At 33.4% G+C, this 19,141-nt stretch overlaps 1 protein-coding gene across 1 annotated transcript in view; it reads right to left on the bottom strand.

Moving 5' to 3' along the window:
• LOC129066088 (myosin heavy chain, muscle-like) overlaps positions 1–19,141 on the bottom strand; it is a 29,409-nt gene that overhangs the window by 2,036 nt on the left and 8,232 nt on the right. Inside the window, 6 exon segments of the mRNA XM_054567614.1 lie at positions 1,682–1,900; positions 2,681–2,908; positions 7,750–7,938; positions 8,858–9,142; positions 10,787–10,946; positions 17,822–18,078. Of these exon segments, the coding sequence (XP_054423589.1) occupies positions 1,682–1,900; positions 2,681–2,908; positions 7,750–7,938; positions 8,858–9,142; positions 10,787–10,946; positions 17,822–18,078 (1,338 nt within the window).

The following is a 19,141-nucleotide window of genomic DNA, read 5'->3' as shown; positions in this document are numbered from 1 at the left end:
TTACAGAATAAACCTAATGTTATTGCTGCTTGTCTTTCATCCTCAAGGTAATTTCTTTTTGAATTTCTGATTTGCTGTGTGATAATAGTAGTCTCCTAAATACATATCCCTTCACCCATCCTTTCAAAATCATAGTGATCAACAAGGAAAGCAGATAAAAATGTCCATAAATCATGCCTCAACCATAACTAGAAAATACCACTGACTTCAGTTGGCATCTAAGTGGGGAAATAAATATCCTAAGCCAACAGAGATAGCCACAGAGCCCGTGCTGGAGGGTGCAGCTGATTTCCACTGATGTCCCAGAAATGGGACAACGCATGAATGGGGAAATACAGTGTTAAGAACAAGTCTGAGACCTGGTGGATCAGAACACTGGCAAGTGGGAAGGAAAAGAAAGGGGCCTAGAAGAAAATAGAAAGGCAGTTATCACTGTTCAGGTGATGAAAACACTCTCCCCAAAACACAGCCATGAAGCAGGGGGAACGTTTGACACTGCTCCTGATATGAATTAAATATCAATTAGACAAGGATTTGCAGACACGCAGTAAAAAACGCCTTTCTAAATGTAATATTTCAGAATAGAAATGGACAAAAAAATATCTAAGATGCCTCATGGATAAAGAAGATGTAATTATTAAACTCAGGAAAGAGTAAGACAAAATCTTCTCAAAAATGAATAGTATACTACAGAGTACCCAAAGGAGAAAAGATCTAACTAAAAATATAGTAAGGGACACTGAAAAGAATAAAAACAATCAAGAATGTGAATACGCAGAAGTTAAAAAAGAGAAAAAATGATTATCATGACTTGACTTTTTAAGACTCAAGATAATTGGTTAAAGTTACATATTTCTCCCTGATTGGTGTGGCTCAGTGGATTGAGTGCCGGTCTGCAAACCAAAAGGTCACTGGTTCGATTCCTAGTCAGGGCACATTCCTGGGTTGAGGGCCAGGTCCCCAGCAGGGAGTGCACAAGAGGCAACCACACATTGATGTATCTCTCCCTCTCTCTCTCCCTTCCTTCCCCTCTCTCTAAAAATAAATATTTTTTAAAAATGTTACATATTTCTTAAGCAATTAATGTGTGGAGGTATGACACATAATCCCACAGTAGCCCAAAATTATCAGGCCTTTAAGAATTCTCTTAAAATACCTGCTTTATGAATATAGTGAAAATCTAAGCCAGCTTAGAAGCACTAGACTCTTGTCCTAGAAAGTGATCCAGCCCCATACACACGGTTTCCCCTGAACTTCCATTCTCTCAAATCCCTGCCTTCCCTGTCTTTGGTTAGTAAGAGGATGTGTTGACAAACCTGAGTTAACATAATCATATATCCCATCCCTCACCACTGTGGACCAAGGATAGGCATTTGATCTAAGCTGAGCTTATAAAGACCCTTTCTTGGGGTTTTCTCTCGTCTCAGAAACTCTACCTATAAAACACTGTGGTTTCAGTCAGAGAGAGAAGCTGTCACACGGGAGATGCCAAGAAGAGATGGTGAGAAAGGCCTTGTAAGTTCCCAGGTGCATCTCTGCCCTCCCAGAATTTAGGTTGTTTAACTCCCTTTGATTCCACAGCCAATAAATTCCCTTTTGCCTAAGTTGAGGTATTTATCACTGCAACTTAAAAAATCTTAATATAGTACTAATAATGATAAAATAATAATTTTTTTAAAACCTCCTGTGGTCGTCCTGATACTTCTTCAAGTGGGCTCTTTGCTGTGCAGCGCTCAGGAGTGACAGCATCGACCCTCTGATGGGCCCTGTCTTTGTCCCAACTTGCATCTTGCTTGGCTGAGTCTAGTGTAGTTTTCAAGTTATCTGTTTTCATAACTGCCTTCCCTTTCATTACTTCAACTTTTATTAAAGATTGCTTGAGCTTCTGAATTGTTTTGTCCTATGAGGGTATAAGGTTAAGGTTGGGAGAAAGAAAGATGGCTGATTAGATATCTTAAATAACAGGCAGGCATGATGAATGATAACTCACGCTTCTATTTTTTTTAAAGAGGTAGATACATGGAAAAGGAAGAAAATTCCACAATTTATGAATTAAGAGGACATTTCTCCGCCATCATACTCATCAACAATCGAACACTTTTATAAACTAAGGCACTTGGGGTTTAAAGAGGTTTAACAAGTGTTCCATGTCCTCAAGTCTTACAATCTGTGCTAATTAAATACAAAAATAGAGAAAATAAGTGGCTCTGCAGCAAGAGAAATATTGCTGATAAAAAAGTTGATCAATAAGTATTTAATGCACCTGTGGTTTAAAACAAAACAAAAAAAATGTATGTTTGAAATACTACAACTGAAGCTTGAAATAAGAGAAGGTCAAAGAGGAGTCCCACTAAAACATTTAAGTCTTACCCCAATAAGAAAAAAAAAAAAGAATACAACAAAAAGCAAGGGATCTAGAAGTCATCTTTGAGGACTGGCAAGGGGAATACAGGGGGGCATCCATGGGATTGATAATAGACTGTTTTTTAAGATTAATGGTAGATTTGCAGGCATCAAATTTTATTATTACATATGCCTTATTTTATATATATATTCTTTTGTATGGATGTAAAATAATTTTAATGTTAATTTTTTAAAGTTCAATGAGAAATATGGAACAAAAACAGTAAAAAAACCAAAGCTTAAATAAATATTTGAAAGCCTAACTTCCTTTACTTACTTTAAGGATATTTACTCTTGTTAGCTGGGTTTTCATATTCTTATTAGACAATTTCAAATCACTGAGCTGTTTCTGAAGTTCCTGAATTTCTCCCTCTAATCTTTCAGTTGTTGCAATCTGCAAATTCTGCTTAATATTCAATAATGTTTGTTGCTTGTTGTCTTTCTCTAGCTGTTTAAACATCTTGCTGTTCTCGTCTATCATGGAATTCCTAGGTCTAGAGTTTTCCTTTGAAGAAATCAACAGTATTGAAATAAAGTAGTTGTGTTTTATGATGGTATTCTACATTAGCCTACCAGATCTATTCTAGTCTGATAAATTGCAGACTTAACAATGATTACATAGGTAAAATATTTTTTCAACATAAATATGCACTATTAAAATTATCTGGAAAATAAAATATGATGATAAAAGTGATGGCTCAATGCTAACAAGGGTACAGTTAAGTAGACAAATTAATTAATACCAGGTGGTAGCATAAATTAACTTAACTTTTCTAGGAATGTATTATAAAGAAATAATCCAATATTTAGATAAAGATTCATGCATCAAGATATTTACATTATTCATAACATGAAAAAATAAAAACAATGCAAACATCAAGAAAGGATAATTAAATAAATGACATGATTGATGATAGATTCCCTAGAAATCAAGTTTTCAAAAATTTCTACTAAGAGAAAATATTAATGATATAGTTAAATGAAAGAAGAAAGATGAAAAAAAACTGTGCCTATCACAATTATATCAAAATATATATGGAAAATAATCAGAAGGAAATATACCTATATGCTAATACTAGCAATCTCAAAATGATAGAATTACTGGTAATTTAAATTTTATTCTTTCTACCTTTCTGTAATTAATAAAGTTACGACCAGAAAAAAAATAGAAAAAGAAGGGGTGTGGATTTAAAAAAGATACCATATATTTTCATTATATATAAATAAAAATCTAGTAAAATGTATATTGAAAAAAAATAAAACCACTGTTCTTTTGGAAAGATAAAATAGATGCCCCAGGCAAGCCTCATTAAAGAGGAAAGAAAGTGAAAACACGATATTAGGAAGGAAAAACATACAGAATGCATAGACATAGAAAAATATAAAAAATAATTCTAAAAGAATATTTTTAACTTAGTGACAGTAAGTTGAGAATCTAAAAGAAATATATTTTTCCTAAGAAACAATATAAGAATATACAATCATGTCCAGAAAACTCACGAACTCTAGTAAACTGTTAGACTTAAGTGAATTCAGTAAGGTAGTAAATATTTAATAAAAATACAAACATATCAAAGGTTTTTACTATGTCAGTAATAACTACTTCAAATAGAAATGGGAAAATATGTTGTTCACAATCAGCAGAAAATCTATAAAAGAACTAGGAACAAATTTTACAAGAAAGAAATGAGGGACTTATAGGACTTATGAAGAACATACAAAATCCTACTGGAGGACATAAAATAATAGGTCATGTACCAAATTATAAAAAAAACCAGAGTAAAGTGACAAATATTTAAATTATGGATATCTGAAAAAGTGGTATATATGTATATTAATAAACTCAATTTAAGTAGACATTCTGAAACAGAGAATCAAAAATGTATTTTTAATTTGTCCAAAATCATATCATTACAAAGCTGAGTAAAATGTAAATAGTACTTACAAATTGTCACTTTGACATGTATAAAATTTACATTGAATAGTTCAACACATACAGTGTAATTATTAATTTTATTTTTGTCCTCTATTGTTCCTTTAAGTGTTTTCTGTGGGACTAATTCTTCATTTGCTCCTAAATGAAATTTAGGGCAAGGCCATGTTTTTCCTGATCATTTTTAGTTTAATGTAAAAATTATAATTTTACTTTTATTCAAAATTATAGCTACTCAGGAGATAAGGAATGATATTAACAGATTAAGAAATTATAAAAACATCCAAGTAGAAATATTGGATATGACAAAAATAATAATTGAAATAAACAACACAGATGAGATAAATACAATGGATAAAGCTAAGAAAACAAATTGAGTTGGAGAACAGGCAAAGAAACCCTCATAGAAAACAGCAGGAAGGGATAAAGATATACAAACTTTTTTTTTTTTAAGCAAAGTTTATGAGGGTTCTCCACAGAGGCAATACCAATAGGGTAGTGTGCATGCGTGTGTCTGTGCGTGCGTGAGAAAGATTTGGCTAACAATTGTGAGGTCTGGCAAGTCCAAAATCTGCAGGGTGGGCCCAGAGAAGAGTTGATATTGTGTCTCAAATCCAAAGGTAGTTTGTAGGTAGAATCTCTCTCTTCCTCAGGGGGCCTCAGTCTTTTTAAAGCCTTCAACTGATAGGATGAGGCCCACCCACATTATGGAAAGTATATGCTTTACTCAAAGTCCTCTGATTTAAATGTTAATCAGATCTAAAATGAAACATCTAGACTAGTGTTTGAACAAACGTCTGGGCACCAAGCCTAGACAAGTTGACACATAAAATTAACCATTACACAAAGAAATAAAGGATAGAATTAGAATCCAACCTCCAGAAATTAGTCATAGAAGGACAAAGTGTAGAAAAGAAGAGAGGGAAAAATAGAAATCAAAAGGAAATAAATTTGATAGGGAAAAACACTGACATAAATTATGAAACTGATAGATGAAAGACTTAGATTAAAAAGTTCATTAAGAGTCAAACAATAGAGGTAAGAAAAAAACATACATCTAAGAACATTAGAACAAAATTTAAGAACATCAAAGCAAATGAGTAAACTAATAGCGTCCTGAAAGACCCTCTTTGTGAGTAAATAAATAAATAAATACAGAAATACATAAAAACTTCCTGAGAGAAAGAGCAGATCATCTACAAAGGAATAAGAATCACATTGGTATCAGGCATCACAACAATAACAGAAGATCCAAGGAGATAGTTTTAAATAATTTAATGAAGGAACTTTGAACCTAGAAGACTATTTATGTCCAGCCACACTGTCGTTAAAATATGGGGGTATAATAAAAATGTTATCAGGCACATATGGTGTCTGACAAAGACCCAATTGTTAAAAACTCTTGCAGAAATGCTCAAATAAGGAGAAATATCCAGGAGGATGCTTCAAAAGATATGCAACTGAAGGTGATTAAACACCTTGTTTGAGTTTAGTGGTTATCTAAAAATAATTAGGATCAAGTAAAAGAAAACAAAGAAGTATATTCAAACAACCTAGAAATTAAAAATTTAGAGAATAACAACCTAATTGGGGTCTGAGATCAGGGACCAAACAGGAATGACATTCTCGTAAATATTAGGTAAATAAGAGTATTTTTCTTAATTAGAGAACACCAGCATCATTTTTCTAGCATTGGCAGCACATATACTAAAAAAAAAGAAAACTAGCATCAAAATAAAAATAGATTATATAACTTTAAAACCAGCAGAAAAAAATGATCTGTATAAAAGAAACCTGGAAAATAGAGCCCCTCAAAAAATAGGAAAGTAAAATATATGGAAATTATTAAATAAGTTCACAAAAATATGTCCTAATATAATAATTATAATAAATGTAAATGCATTAAATTCAACATCTGGAAGCCCTCCAACTGGATTTGTTAAAAAAAAAATACAACCATACACTGTCTTTTATCACAGAGAAAGACAGAAAAATATAAAGGTAAAAAGATATATCACATTTGAGCAAACATAAATCAAAATAAAATTGCATTAGTAACCACAATTTCTGAAAATGGAGAACTTAAAGCAATATTTTATGGAGGACAAAAAAACATTTTATAGTGCTTTAAAAAACAAGACAGCAAAGATCATCATAAGTGCATATGCTCCAGGAGGCTATAAAGCAAAAATTGACAGAACTATAGGGACAAACAGATGAACGAAAAATTATGCTTGGAGAATTAAGCATACCTTTTCCAGAATCAAGAAACAAAAATTATCAGAGATACTGACTATCTAAACCATATGAATAATATGCTTGAGCATTACCTAATTATGGAAATTTATACCCAATAAATAGAGCACACATTTTTTACATGCACATAGGTAACAGATACAAAAGTATGCAGATGGTGAATTATAATGTTGTACACCTGAAAATTATATAATGTTATTAACGAACCAATGTCACCCCAATAAATTTAGTGTGAATATATATTTCATATATACATAATATGAGTAGAATAAGATTTTTAACACAATACCATTTACACAAATTTAAAATATGTGCACAGAAATTACATTTAGAAGAACATCTATAAACAAACATACACACTAAATAAATTAGACTGATTTTCTTTGGGGAGGGCATGGGAAAGGAACTAGCAGTAGAAGATGGATTCATCTTTGGACTCTGTGGAGGACATTGTTGATACTGCTTCATTAAGTGCTGGAAGTTTTTTAACCTGAGCATTCAATACATACTGGATGAATGAATGAATGAATGAATGAATGAATGAATGAATGAAATGAGAGGCTAAATGAGTAAGTAGTGAGTGAGTGAATGAGATTCCATTTTAGCCATAGCAATTATGGAAATAATATAACATAGGTATGAGTATGACAAACAATTCTGAGGAGAGGTAGTGAAATAGAATAAAAACTCCTGAAAATAAATTATATTGCATCCTACGTATTTTTGTGCAACTTTTAGATTTATTTCTTTCTTATAGGTTTAGAGAAGCAGGTGGTAATGGGTCTATATAATTATTGAGGACTATCATCAATGGCTCCTTCTAATACCCATCATATCTAGCTGACACAGTGCCTGAAATTCCACCTTCAGAGAGTCATTCCTATGAGCTCCTTTTCCTCTAACCCACCTTTTAAAAGTACATTAATGAATATATTAATAAATGTCATCACCATAACCACTGAATATGTATAAAATGAGAAATGGAAGCTATAAAGTGAGGATAGGATTTTTTATAAAATCAGAAGCATTTTTAGCAAATTTTCCTCCCTTTCCCAATACTAAAAGCTTTAAACATTAACAGCTTTAAACATTAAATATAATAAAATATGATCATTTTCATTGTCAAAGAAATGCCTTATACTTCACAAAATTCTTACTTTACTCTTGCCCAAGTCTAATGTCCCTTGAAAAAAGTCATTAATAGCAGTTTTTCTTTCCAGACGTTTCAAGGGTCTTTTTTGTTCCCTACACTTTTCTTCAGTTTGGGATGATTCTTCGTCGTGATGATGCAGCTGCTCCAGTTGCTTAGTGAGCATCTGAATTTCCTGCTGAAGGCCTTCAGTTCTCTATAAAGAAAAAAAGTAGATGAAACTCCCTGATGGTCCATGATTTCTATTTTATATCAATACTGTGTAAGTTCTACTATACTGGCACTGTAGCAACATTAAATTACTAAATACTGGTTCCAAAAAATAAGTTTGATATATAAATATAAAACATTTTAGTTAGTACTGAGTAATAAATTGTATAATGGATTTAAGAAAACAGAGTGTAAAAAGTTTAGAACTCTAAAATAAACAGACTACCGTGCAGCAGGTTTTACTAACACATTGGAATTTAACCAATAACTATCTTCCTTTGAACTGTAGGGTGAAGAGTCATGAAATTTTACTAAAGTGACTTGAACACAGCAGAGAGATATAATTGCTTAAACCTGCTTGTTCAATCTTTTGATAGACTTGACCAGTAAATTCAAATAAATAACCGATTTGATAATTTATTTTCTGCACTGACTGAACTGTTTGCTCATGAGGAAAACGTTATCTTCCCCCTGCCACTATTTTTAAGCTAGCATTAATTGAGCTTACACATAGCTGTGCTAAGCATTTATCATGTAGTAACCCACTTAATTCTTAACAACCACTCTGAGATGGAAACTATGCTCCCCAAACCCTCTCTTACCTCCTCCCCACTCCTGCCAAATTTTACAAATGAAACTGAGGCAGAAAGTGGATAAGTAACCCGCCCAGTAGCACACAACTGGGCAATGGCAGCACTGGGATTCACACAGGAGCTCAGTGCTCCTGATACACACTCTATACTACCTCTGCTGTAGTAATGGACATCTCCTTCTCTTTTACTACTGCAGTAATAAAATCAATATTAAAATTTAGAGCCACAGAGTTTACTTAATTGGCGAATATCACATTCCACATATTAAAAGAAACAAATTTAAAAGAGAAACTTGTCTGTCAATACACTTACAGACTTCCAATACTGCTCATTTGCACCAATTTCCTGAATCCTCTCTTTCACCGCTTCCTCGGTGGCTGGGATGGGGACAACACTGTTGCTCAGAAGAGTAGCCAACTGACCAAGGAATTGCTGATAGTGGGATTGTGCAGTTTTAGCTTCCCAGCTGGATGAATTTGGAGGTCTGTCTAATTTATATTTTTGTTTCTCCATGTGGATCAAATCTTGACATTTATCCCAAATTTTCTGCCCATCTTTTCGTCCCTCAGAGTGAAAAATGTTCTCCCTCTCAAAGTTCTTGGCCAGGGTAGCTTTACCTTTATCCTAAATAAGCCAACACACGTGTTAAACTTCCCATTTGGGATTTAAAATAGAAATATATATTTCCTTTCTTTTGAAATATAGAAATAGCCATAACATAAAACTTCAGGAAAAGGCTCTCAAGAGAAAGCAAGAGTTATAGAGTCATCAGAGAGACAAGGTCATACTCAAAAGAGCAAACTAGAACAAGAGGTATTAAAACGATGACATGGAGAAATTGTTTAAAGGATATAGGAAATTTAGCTTAGAGGAACAGCTAACCAAACAGCCCCACTTTATGAAGATAAACTCTTTACAAAAAATTTTTGAGCTAATCAGTGTAGAAGGAATGATAGAAATTTAAAAATCATCATTTTGCATCTCTTAATAAAATAACTGATCCAAGCAGGGATCTAGTGAAAAGTTGTCAGGAAAATGAATATTTTCACCAAAACTTAATTATGGTTATAGAACATCACTAAATAATAACTTCGATAATGTAAAAGTATGAATGAAGAAAGTCATACCCCCAACCTTTCCCTTGTGCTCCTGTAATCATCCTACTTCCATTGTAAATAGTCAGGAAAAAAATAAAGGTAGTGCTGTCCTCCCTGCCTCCACAGCCCACCTCCTGCAGGAAGATTCTCCCTTCGTAAGTTCTAGCCTTCTTGCCACCATCAACTCTGGAAGCTGAGTAAACTAGTTTCTGGGCTTTTTGTCATGTGAAATTGGGAAATAGAAGGAGAGCTAGAACTGATGAAGTAATGATGAGTTTGCCTCACAAAAAGCCTAGAGAAAAGAGGCAAAATAAAAGAGCAGTGGAAGAAAAGGTCAGAGCTGCAGAGAGTCTGGTTTGGGAGTCTTCAGAGATGTGGCAGATCAGTGAGAGAAGTGAAAGAAAATGGAAAGTGTTACTGTAAGTTACTGAGGGAGGCAATTAAAAGTTGAAATTATTTTAAAATACTTTGAAAGCAGTTCTGATTTTTTTTAATGGAACCCCTCACATTAATCGGATAAAAATAGGCTTTGCTTTACCTTCAGATTTTATAACAAACAGTTAATCTAAGAACTTCAAAATAAACTTTCACCAGTCCTTTGCCAAGTGTCAGTCTCCCATCATCCTCCAACATTCTTCTATAAAATATTCTACTAATTCTGTGAATGGCTGTCTACAAGTGACCAGGTTCATCTCTTCCTTCTAAACCCAGCTCATGCCATAATTCTCTACTTCAATGTCCAATGCAGGTGATCCAACCAATTTAGCTTTAAAATTCCTTGCCTCTACTTCAATAACTTTCACCTATACTCCTCTTGAACCTTTACACCCAGAGCCAAGAACCCAGATTTTGTCAGCTGCAGGAAGTAACCCACACCAGAAATTTAATACTTCAGTACTTTACTCTCCAACAGCCACTTTATCTCCCAGCTCTTCACAGCTCTGTTCCTCTAACCTTTCCTTCAGAATCCCAGAGACCTTCAGGTCCTCCTCGCACTTTCTCTCCTTACCTCCCTCAGAAGGTCTTCCAGTCAACCATGCTGTACTGCTTCCTGTATCCTCCTCAAGAGGAGGCCAACAAAGCGCTCGACATTGCCAATTATCTCCTGGAGTAACACAAAGTAATAAAAACCCTGTTTCTTCACAAATTAATCTGAATTTATTCTCACCTTTATTATGAAACTACCGCAGGTATCTTCTTGTCCTTTCATATTCACATTAGGGATGAGTCCATTAGCACCTGCTAACTTTTTCTCCAAAAGTTCTGTTTTTTGCTCTGCCTTTTCTTTTTCCACCAGATGTACTCTGTGTAAGATAGCAGTAGGTAACAATATCATGAAACCAACTCAATATTCAAACTTCAATTAAAAATAATGAAAATAAATATTCCCCATTTAAAATATATTGGGTTGGCCAAAAAGTTTGTCTTTTTTCCATAAGATGGTTTTAGTAGCACTGAGTTGTCTTGAACTTCATTTGAAACAATTTTGTTAGATTGTATTGTGACAGCTTTCACATCAGCATGTATTAAAAAAAATCAAAACTGGTGAATTTTTGTGTAGTCAATACTGAAGATGGAAGAAAATATGCAACATTTTTGGCATATTATGTTTTATTATTTCAAGGAAGGTAAAAACACAACTGAAATGCAAAAAAGATTTGTGCAGTGTATGGAGAAGGTGCTGTGACTGATCGAATGTTTCAAAAGTGGTTTGCAAAGTTTCTTGCTGGAGATTTCTCACTGGATGATTCTCCACAGTTGGGTATACCGGTTGGAGTTGATAGTGATCAAATCGAGACATTAATTGAGAACAATCAATGTTATACCACACAGGAGATAGCCAACATACTAAAAAATATCCAAATAATAAAGCTATTGTTGAAAATGAAAAATGTGTCCTTTTATTCTATGGAAAAAACTAAACTGACTTTTTGGCCAACCCAATATTAAGTATGTGCATCAAGTAAAAATTTAACTGTTTCTAAGGGGAGACTAGAAAGGGCAGAGAAATGGAGAGAATAACCATCCAGTATTAAGTCCGGTAGTAGTTACCCTGGGGGAGGTCAATTTTGAAACCATCCTTTTCAAGGGGAAATTCGAGTGTGAATATTTGACTACCACTATTGGTAATAGTGTGATGATCAGGAAGGAGGTTCCACAAGTACCCCTATTTTAATAACACCTTAATAGGCTCTTCGACTGGGATTTGATGAGGGAAAGGAACTAGAAATAATGATACAGTAATGAAGAACAGCATATGTGGAAAATTTATTTATTATCAAATATACAAACAGCAAATTATTTGGTTCTTGTTTTATCATCAATTGCTAGATATTGGTAATATTTTATACCTGTAGCTAGGTTAAAGTTTTAGCCCATCTTCCATAATTTTTATGTCCTTTTCTGTCTAAGAATTACATCCTACAGAATTAATGAATTTGAGTTAGGTCAAAAGAAGTTATCTGAATTATATAAAGACAATTTTTAATTCAATAATTTATATTAGAGACATGTAGGACACACTCAACAGGTCTAACATACCTGTAATTTTATGCCTAGATTGAGAGTAGAGACAGAATGGAACAGAAACAATATATGAAAAAAATAATTTCCAAGAATTTTTCAAACTGATGAAAGACATCAATTGATAGATTTAATAAGTTCTTCAAATCCAAAACAGGATAGAATCAAAGAAAACCACACCAAGACACATCATAGTCAAATTGTTACCAATTAAAAGCAGAAGGAAAAAAAGCACACATTACCTTCAGAAGTGCAAAAATAAGACTGATGACTGAGTTTTCAACAGAAGCTACAGAAGTCAGAAAATAACTGAATGACATCTTGGAGGGCTGAAAGTAAAAATCTTGACACCCCGGAATTCTATACACAATAAAAAATACCCTTTGAAACAATGAAGATGAAATAAACATGGTTTCAGACGGGGGAAAAAAATAGAAAAATTGTCCGAAGAACTGCATTATAAGAAACACTACAGGCAATTTCTCAGGATGAACAAAAATTATCCCTGGTGACCGCACAGGATTTTAGGAAGGAAATACAATGCACCAGAAAGGGAAACTAGAAATTTATACTGACAGTTAATAAAAACAATAACAATATCTTATGGGATTCATCAATATGAAGAGTTAAAATATAATAATAGTACAAGATCATGGGATAGCTAAATGGAGTTAAACTGTTTTTTTTTTTTTATTTTTGGAATATCATAAAAGAACAACCTAAAGTAAAATGTAATAAATATGCATTTTGAAATCACAAGATCTAGGGTAAAAACTACATGATAATTTAAAAGATTATACCCCAAAAAAATGAAATAATAAAAAACTGATTAATCCAAAGAAAATAGTGTAGGAATAATAAAGGAACAGAGAACACATGGGGAAAACAAATAATAAATAAAAATATGGTGCCCTAGGCAGGTAGCTCAGTTGGTTAGAGTGTCATCCCAAATACTCCAAGATTGCCAGTTCAATCCCTGGTCAGAGCACATAAAGAATCGACCAATGGATGCATAACTACATGGAAGAACAAATCGATGTTTCTCTCTGTCTCTTTCCCTTCCTCTCTCTCTTCCTCTCACAACAATATGGTAAACTGAAATCCAACAATTAATACAAGAGAATTAGATAGGATTAAAAATAAAACAACTAATGCTAAACATTTTGCAAGATATATACTTTAAATATAAGGACACAGAAACATGCAAATTAAAAAATGGAAAAAGATTTACCATGATAACAGTATAATGGTATAGCTAAATTAATACCAAAGTAGGCTGTAAGAAGTACATAAAAGATAGACATTTCATAATAACAAGGAAAATTCAATAGAAAGATATAAAACTCCTAAATTAGAATGCAAATAGTTTCAAAATATATTTTTTAAAAGTTGACAGAATTAAAAGTGAGAGATGAACCTGCAATCATAACTGATTAATATAGTGAATATAATAAAATATAACTGGCTATTTTAAGTAATAATAATTAAGCATACTTCTCTGAGTAACCAATATAACAAAAGCAAAAAGTGCTGGGCCTGAAAATTCAATCATAACAGCACCAACCGCAAAGAGAAAACAGATGAAGGGGCTGGGAACAGATGTGGCCTAAGAACAATCCTTCGTCCAGAGTCTCCTCCAGAGTTTGCTCCATAGGAGCTGCTTCCAGTTCTTCCTTCCCCTTCAACATTAACACCCTTAAGGGGAGGGTGTGAGTGGGATACAGCTACCATACTTGTTGGCACCAAGGACAAAACTAAAGCAGAAAGTCCAGGGTGACTCACTCTGTAGCTATGCTCAAGATTGTATTGAAAGAGTTTGCAGTGCTCCATCAGCTGTTTGGGAGTAAAACTATAGACCAACTTCAGTTGGCAACTTATCACTGACAAGATATTTACTTGGATGATAAGTTGCTTTTAATCAGTTCTTCACTTGTCAGCCTTCTTTTTTCAGGCACTGTACAACTGGGGGTTGGGGAGCAAAAGAAATCTCTTTCTCCTTGCTGGTCTAATTTCTCAGTCTGAGCAGAGATTTATCTCCTTAGTTTCAAGCTCCTGTATATTTTCTTTCTTAAAGTGACCTGGGAAATGCAAAAGAAACTTCAACCTGTCAATATGTATACCAACCAATATAGAATAGAAACAGTCTATACCAGTATTCCTACTTATTTGAATTCAAGTGATTTTCATATTGTATGGGTTTCTTAATTATTAGTAGTAGTATAAGAGAGAAAATTAATGACTTCATTTCTCCTCTTATCAACCAAGGGCTCACGATCAAATATCTCCTCTCTCTGTATACCAACTAAATAACCACATGCCTAAGGATAATAAATTGTATAAAGGACACAACCACACAATCATCCCAATAGATGCAAAAAATTCATTTTACAAAATCCAACACACCTTCATGATAAAAACACTCAACAAACTAGAAATAGGAGGGAATTTCCTCAACCTGATAAAAGATATCTACAAAAGATTCAAAGCTACCATCATATTGCACTTAATGGGGAAAGACTGAACGTTTTCCCCCTAAGATCAAGAACAAAAGAATGATGTCTGCTTCTCACCACTTCCATACAATATGGTACTGGAGATTTGAGCTAAGGCAATTAGTCAAGAAAAATAAACTAAAGCATCAAGATGAGAAAGGAGGAAGTAAATCTCTGTGGAAATGAGATGATCTTGTATAAAGAAATTCCTAAGGAATACACATAGAAACACACACACACAATGATTAGAGCTATCAAATACAGCAAGGTTGCAGGACACGAGGTCAATATACAAAAATCAATTATATTTGAATTCCCAAAAATGAATAATTTGAAATAAAATTAAGGAAGCAGTTCCATTTCCAATGCATAAGAAAGAATAACATACTTATAAATAAATTTAATAAAAGAAAGGTAAGATACATACACTGAAAACTATAAAATATTGTTGAAATTAAAGAGAACCTAAATAATAGAAAGATTCCCCATGTTCATGCACTGGAAGACTTAATATTAAAATGGCAATGCTCCCCAAATTGATCTAAAAGTTCAACAAATTCCTACCAAAATCCCAGTTGACTATTTTTGCAGAAATTGACAATTTTAAAATTCACATGGAAAAGCAGGGAACCCAGCATAGCTGAAACAACCTTGAAAAAGAAGAAGTTGGAGGACTCACACTTCAAAACTTACTATAAAGCTACAGTAATCAAGATAGTGTGGTACTGGCATAGGATAGACATATTGGCCAATGGAATAGAACTGACAATCTAGAATTAAACCCACATATGTATGGCCAATTGAGTTCTTTTGCAAGATTGTCAAGACAACTCAATGGAAGAAAGAATAGTCTTTCAGCAAGTGGTACCGAGAGAGCTAAATTAGTTCAGATGGACCAAAGACATAAATTTACATGCTGAAACTACAACTTTGAAAAGAAAACACATGTAAATATTCACAACCCTAGATTAGGCAGTTGTTTCTTAGTATGACATCAAAGACACAAGTGACAGAAAGAAGATAAATATTACCAAAGTTTTAAAATTTTGTGCTTCAAAGGAACACCATTAAGAAAATTAAAAGACAACTCACAGATGGGACAAAAATATGGCAAATCATGTATCTGATAACGTTCTGGTATTCAAAACTTACAAAGAACACTTACAATTCAGTGATAAAAAGACAAAAAAAAAAAACAACTTAAAAATGGGCAAAGGATTGAACAGATACTTCTACAAAGAAGATATACAAATGGCCAATAGCACATGAAAAGATGTTCAACATCTTTAGTCATTATATACATGCAAATTAAAATCACAATGATATATAACTTCATATTCACTAGAATGCATATAATAAAAAGATGAACAATAAGATGTAATGGTGAGGATATGTAGAAAATGAAATCTTCATACATTGCTGGAAGTAATTTAAAATGGTGCAGCTGCCCTGTTAAACAGCCTGGAAGTAACTTCAAAAAGTTAAGTGTAGAGTTACTTTATGATTCAGCAACTCTATTCTTAAGGCATATACCTAAGAGAAATGAAACATACAGTCATATGAAAACTCATACAAAAAAATGTTAATAGCAGCATTATTCATAAAGCACCCCCCTCAAAAGGAAACAACCCAATGTCCATCAGCTGACTAACGGATAAACAAAATGTGGTATATCTGTATAATGGAATATTATTCAACAATGAAAAGAAGTACCAATTTATGTTGCAACATGAATGAACCTTGAGAACATTGTGCTAAGTGAAAGAAGTTAAACACAGAGGCCATATATTGGATAATTAAATTCATATGAGGTGTTCAGAAAAGGCAAGTCCATAGAGAAAAAAAGTAGATTGGTGGTTGTCAGAGACTGGAGAGGGTGGAAAAGGGAGTAGCTGGAATAGGCATAGGGTTTATTAAGGGTGTAATAAAAGTGTTCAGGAATCAGATAGTGGTGATGATTGCACAATCTAAGTATACTAAATATACTGAATATACTTGTGAATATACTAAAAACTACTGAATTTTATATTTTAAAGGGGTGAGTTTTAATGGTATGTAAATGTCTCAATGTTTTTAAAAATAATTTTGAGTCAGGTATTATGTGAAATTCTTCTATATTTAAATTCTGTGATCAATCAGGAATATGCACATCGTATACTACTTGTAAGTTAAGACAAACAATGTTTGAAAACAAACTAGAAAATTCCTGGCCGTCAGAGCCCAGTGCTGCCTCGCGGCTTCCCTTTCATGACTCAGGCTGCATGCCGACGTGGAGACAGCACTGCATGCAGAGAGCCGGCAAGGATGTCCTGCTGGCCCGTGGCCCAGCCAGAGCTTATGGGAACCCAGACCCTGTGCTTTCCTCTGAAGATGGTAGCAAAGAGGTTTGCTGAGGACCGCCTTCAGGCACAAAGTGATAAATGACTGCTGCCCAATCTCAAGAAAGTATTTTTCTCTAACCAAATAACTTTTAGATATTTTAGACCTTTCCTGTGGCCTGGTCCTATATCCAAAATTCTACAGAAATTGATGAGTTTTTACTCAAATAAGGAAACTGGGCGAAGGAGTAGACTTTTAAATAATAATGGCCTGGTTTGTTTGAAGTGCTTTATACTTAAGAGAAACAATAATCTTATCACCAAATATACCAAAATGCACCTCCTTTGTAAGTGAATTACTACTGTTCCAATACCTGGAATATTGTGTGTGTTTTATTCACTGGACATTTACATTTTGGGAAGGAAAATACTTTTATTTATTAAAAAACTGAATTTTTGTAATTTGTTGTTCCTAAGATTTTTTTTGTCCACAACAAAATTTGTTCTTTTCTCATGAATTTACAATTTCTAAATAAAGATAAGCCAGTGTAAACTTGGGGGAAGAATAGTTTTTATTAATCAAATGATGGCTCAATTTTTCTCAATGAGAAGATTGTTTTATTTTGAACATTAAACATGGGAACTCTTTCTTAGTAAACTTGTTTGAAAAGAGTAATGTTGTGTTATAAAGCAGATCTGATCTTTGTCTTCTTAAGTTCCTCTACTTTACAGTTGTGGTTGTACTTAAAAATTATTTTATGTCTTTAAAAATATGTTCAACATATGACTAACATTGCAAATGATTAAAAACAAAGTAATGTAGGGGAAAGAAAGGTAATTCCCTACCTTAGACGGTTTTCTAGTTCTATAATTCTTTCATTTAGATCCCAGTTGACTCTTTCAAGACTCTGAACATTGATGCTTTTCAAAGACTTAATTCTGGTTAGAGAAGCAATAAGTTCCTCCAGGTCCTTGATATCATTTTTCAGGGACATTATCTGGAATGACTGTTTCACATTCTTTTCTTTGTAACTTTCTAGTTCAGTCTTCATTTCTTGCACTGAAGTTTCTTTTATGAAAAGTTTGTTTTGAAGATTTCTTAGCTAATGAAAAAGGGAAAGTGTTACTTAAAATCATTTATTTATAATTTTGGTTTTAGACAATTTTTGATTTTAAATCATTATGGGTATTTAAGTTACACATTATCATACAATAAAATGAAAGTTTTTAAATCTAACAGTATATTCCAATGTTAAATATATTTTAAAAATTATGTCAAATTGACACATACGGCTTGGACTAAGTGATTTTATCCTCATCAACATTAAAGTTGTTTAAATCTGGTTACAAGAGTACATTATACCAGTAACAAATTTTAGAATTCCTAGCAGAAAAGGAATACTTGATGCTTTGGCCATAGCTGTTTTGTTTTATGATGTGTTGCAAAGGTGTGCGCAGAGGACCCTCTTCTAAAGAGCAGCCTATGTTTGTATCACTTGGTTTCTGGCTTTATTTGTGCTGATCAGGGAAATAGGTAGAGGAAAGAAACAGTAAATCTTAAGTTGATCATATATATATGTATATATATGCAAATGAAGGAAAGGAGAGCTCATAAAGTTAGGAAAAGAAGCAAGAGTGATGGCTTGTGAGAGCTGAAGCAAAACAACAGAGCCACCACAGGCTGCTGTTGGAAGGAAGGGATTAAAAAGGGTTGAGGAGGCAGAGGGTGCCGCTGCTGTGAGTTGATTTTATTATATTTGGATAACATTTTTTAAAACCCTGTTCTTCTATCTGATAAATGAAGGAAATTCACCAGATTAAAAAAACTGAGGTATTTTTAGTACTTTTCTCAGGGCAGAATCTCAACAAATATTGAGTTGTACTCGACTCCTATCAAATAGATCCCAATTTCTGGTAATCACAACAGTTGTTAAACTCCTTTAGCATTATCTTTATTATTTTAACCAGTTAGGCGAGAGGTTCTCTGAGCTGCACTGGTTACCATTACCTAAGATACCATAGAAATAATGAATGCCCTCTGGAGTGGTACAATGCGGTTGTCCTGTTCCCCTGTACTGTGATACAAATACTATGTTTTAAGATCCCATTTTTAGTTATCCTATTGTTCCGTTATTGTTAAGATAACATTTTGTGAAAAATACCTAA

Source organism: Pteronotus mesoamericanus, unplaced genomic scaffold (genome assembly GCF_021234165.1).
Source record: "Pteronotus mesoamericanus isolate MK-2021 breed Mesoamerican mustached bat unplaced genomic scaffold, CSHL_Meso_final contig_182, whole genome shotgun sequence".
NCBI lineage: Eukaryota > Metazoa > Chordata > Mammalia > Chiroptera > Mormoopidae > Pteronotus > Pteronotus mesoamericanus.
Note: the sequence above shows the minus strand (reverse complement) of the source record. Positions and strands in the feature narration are given on the sequence as shown.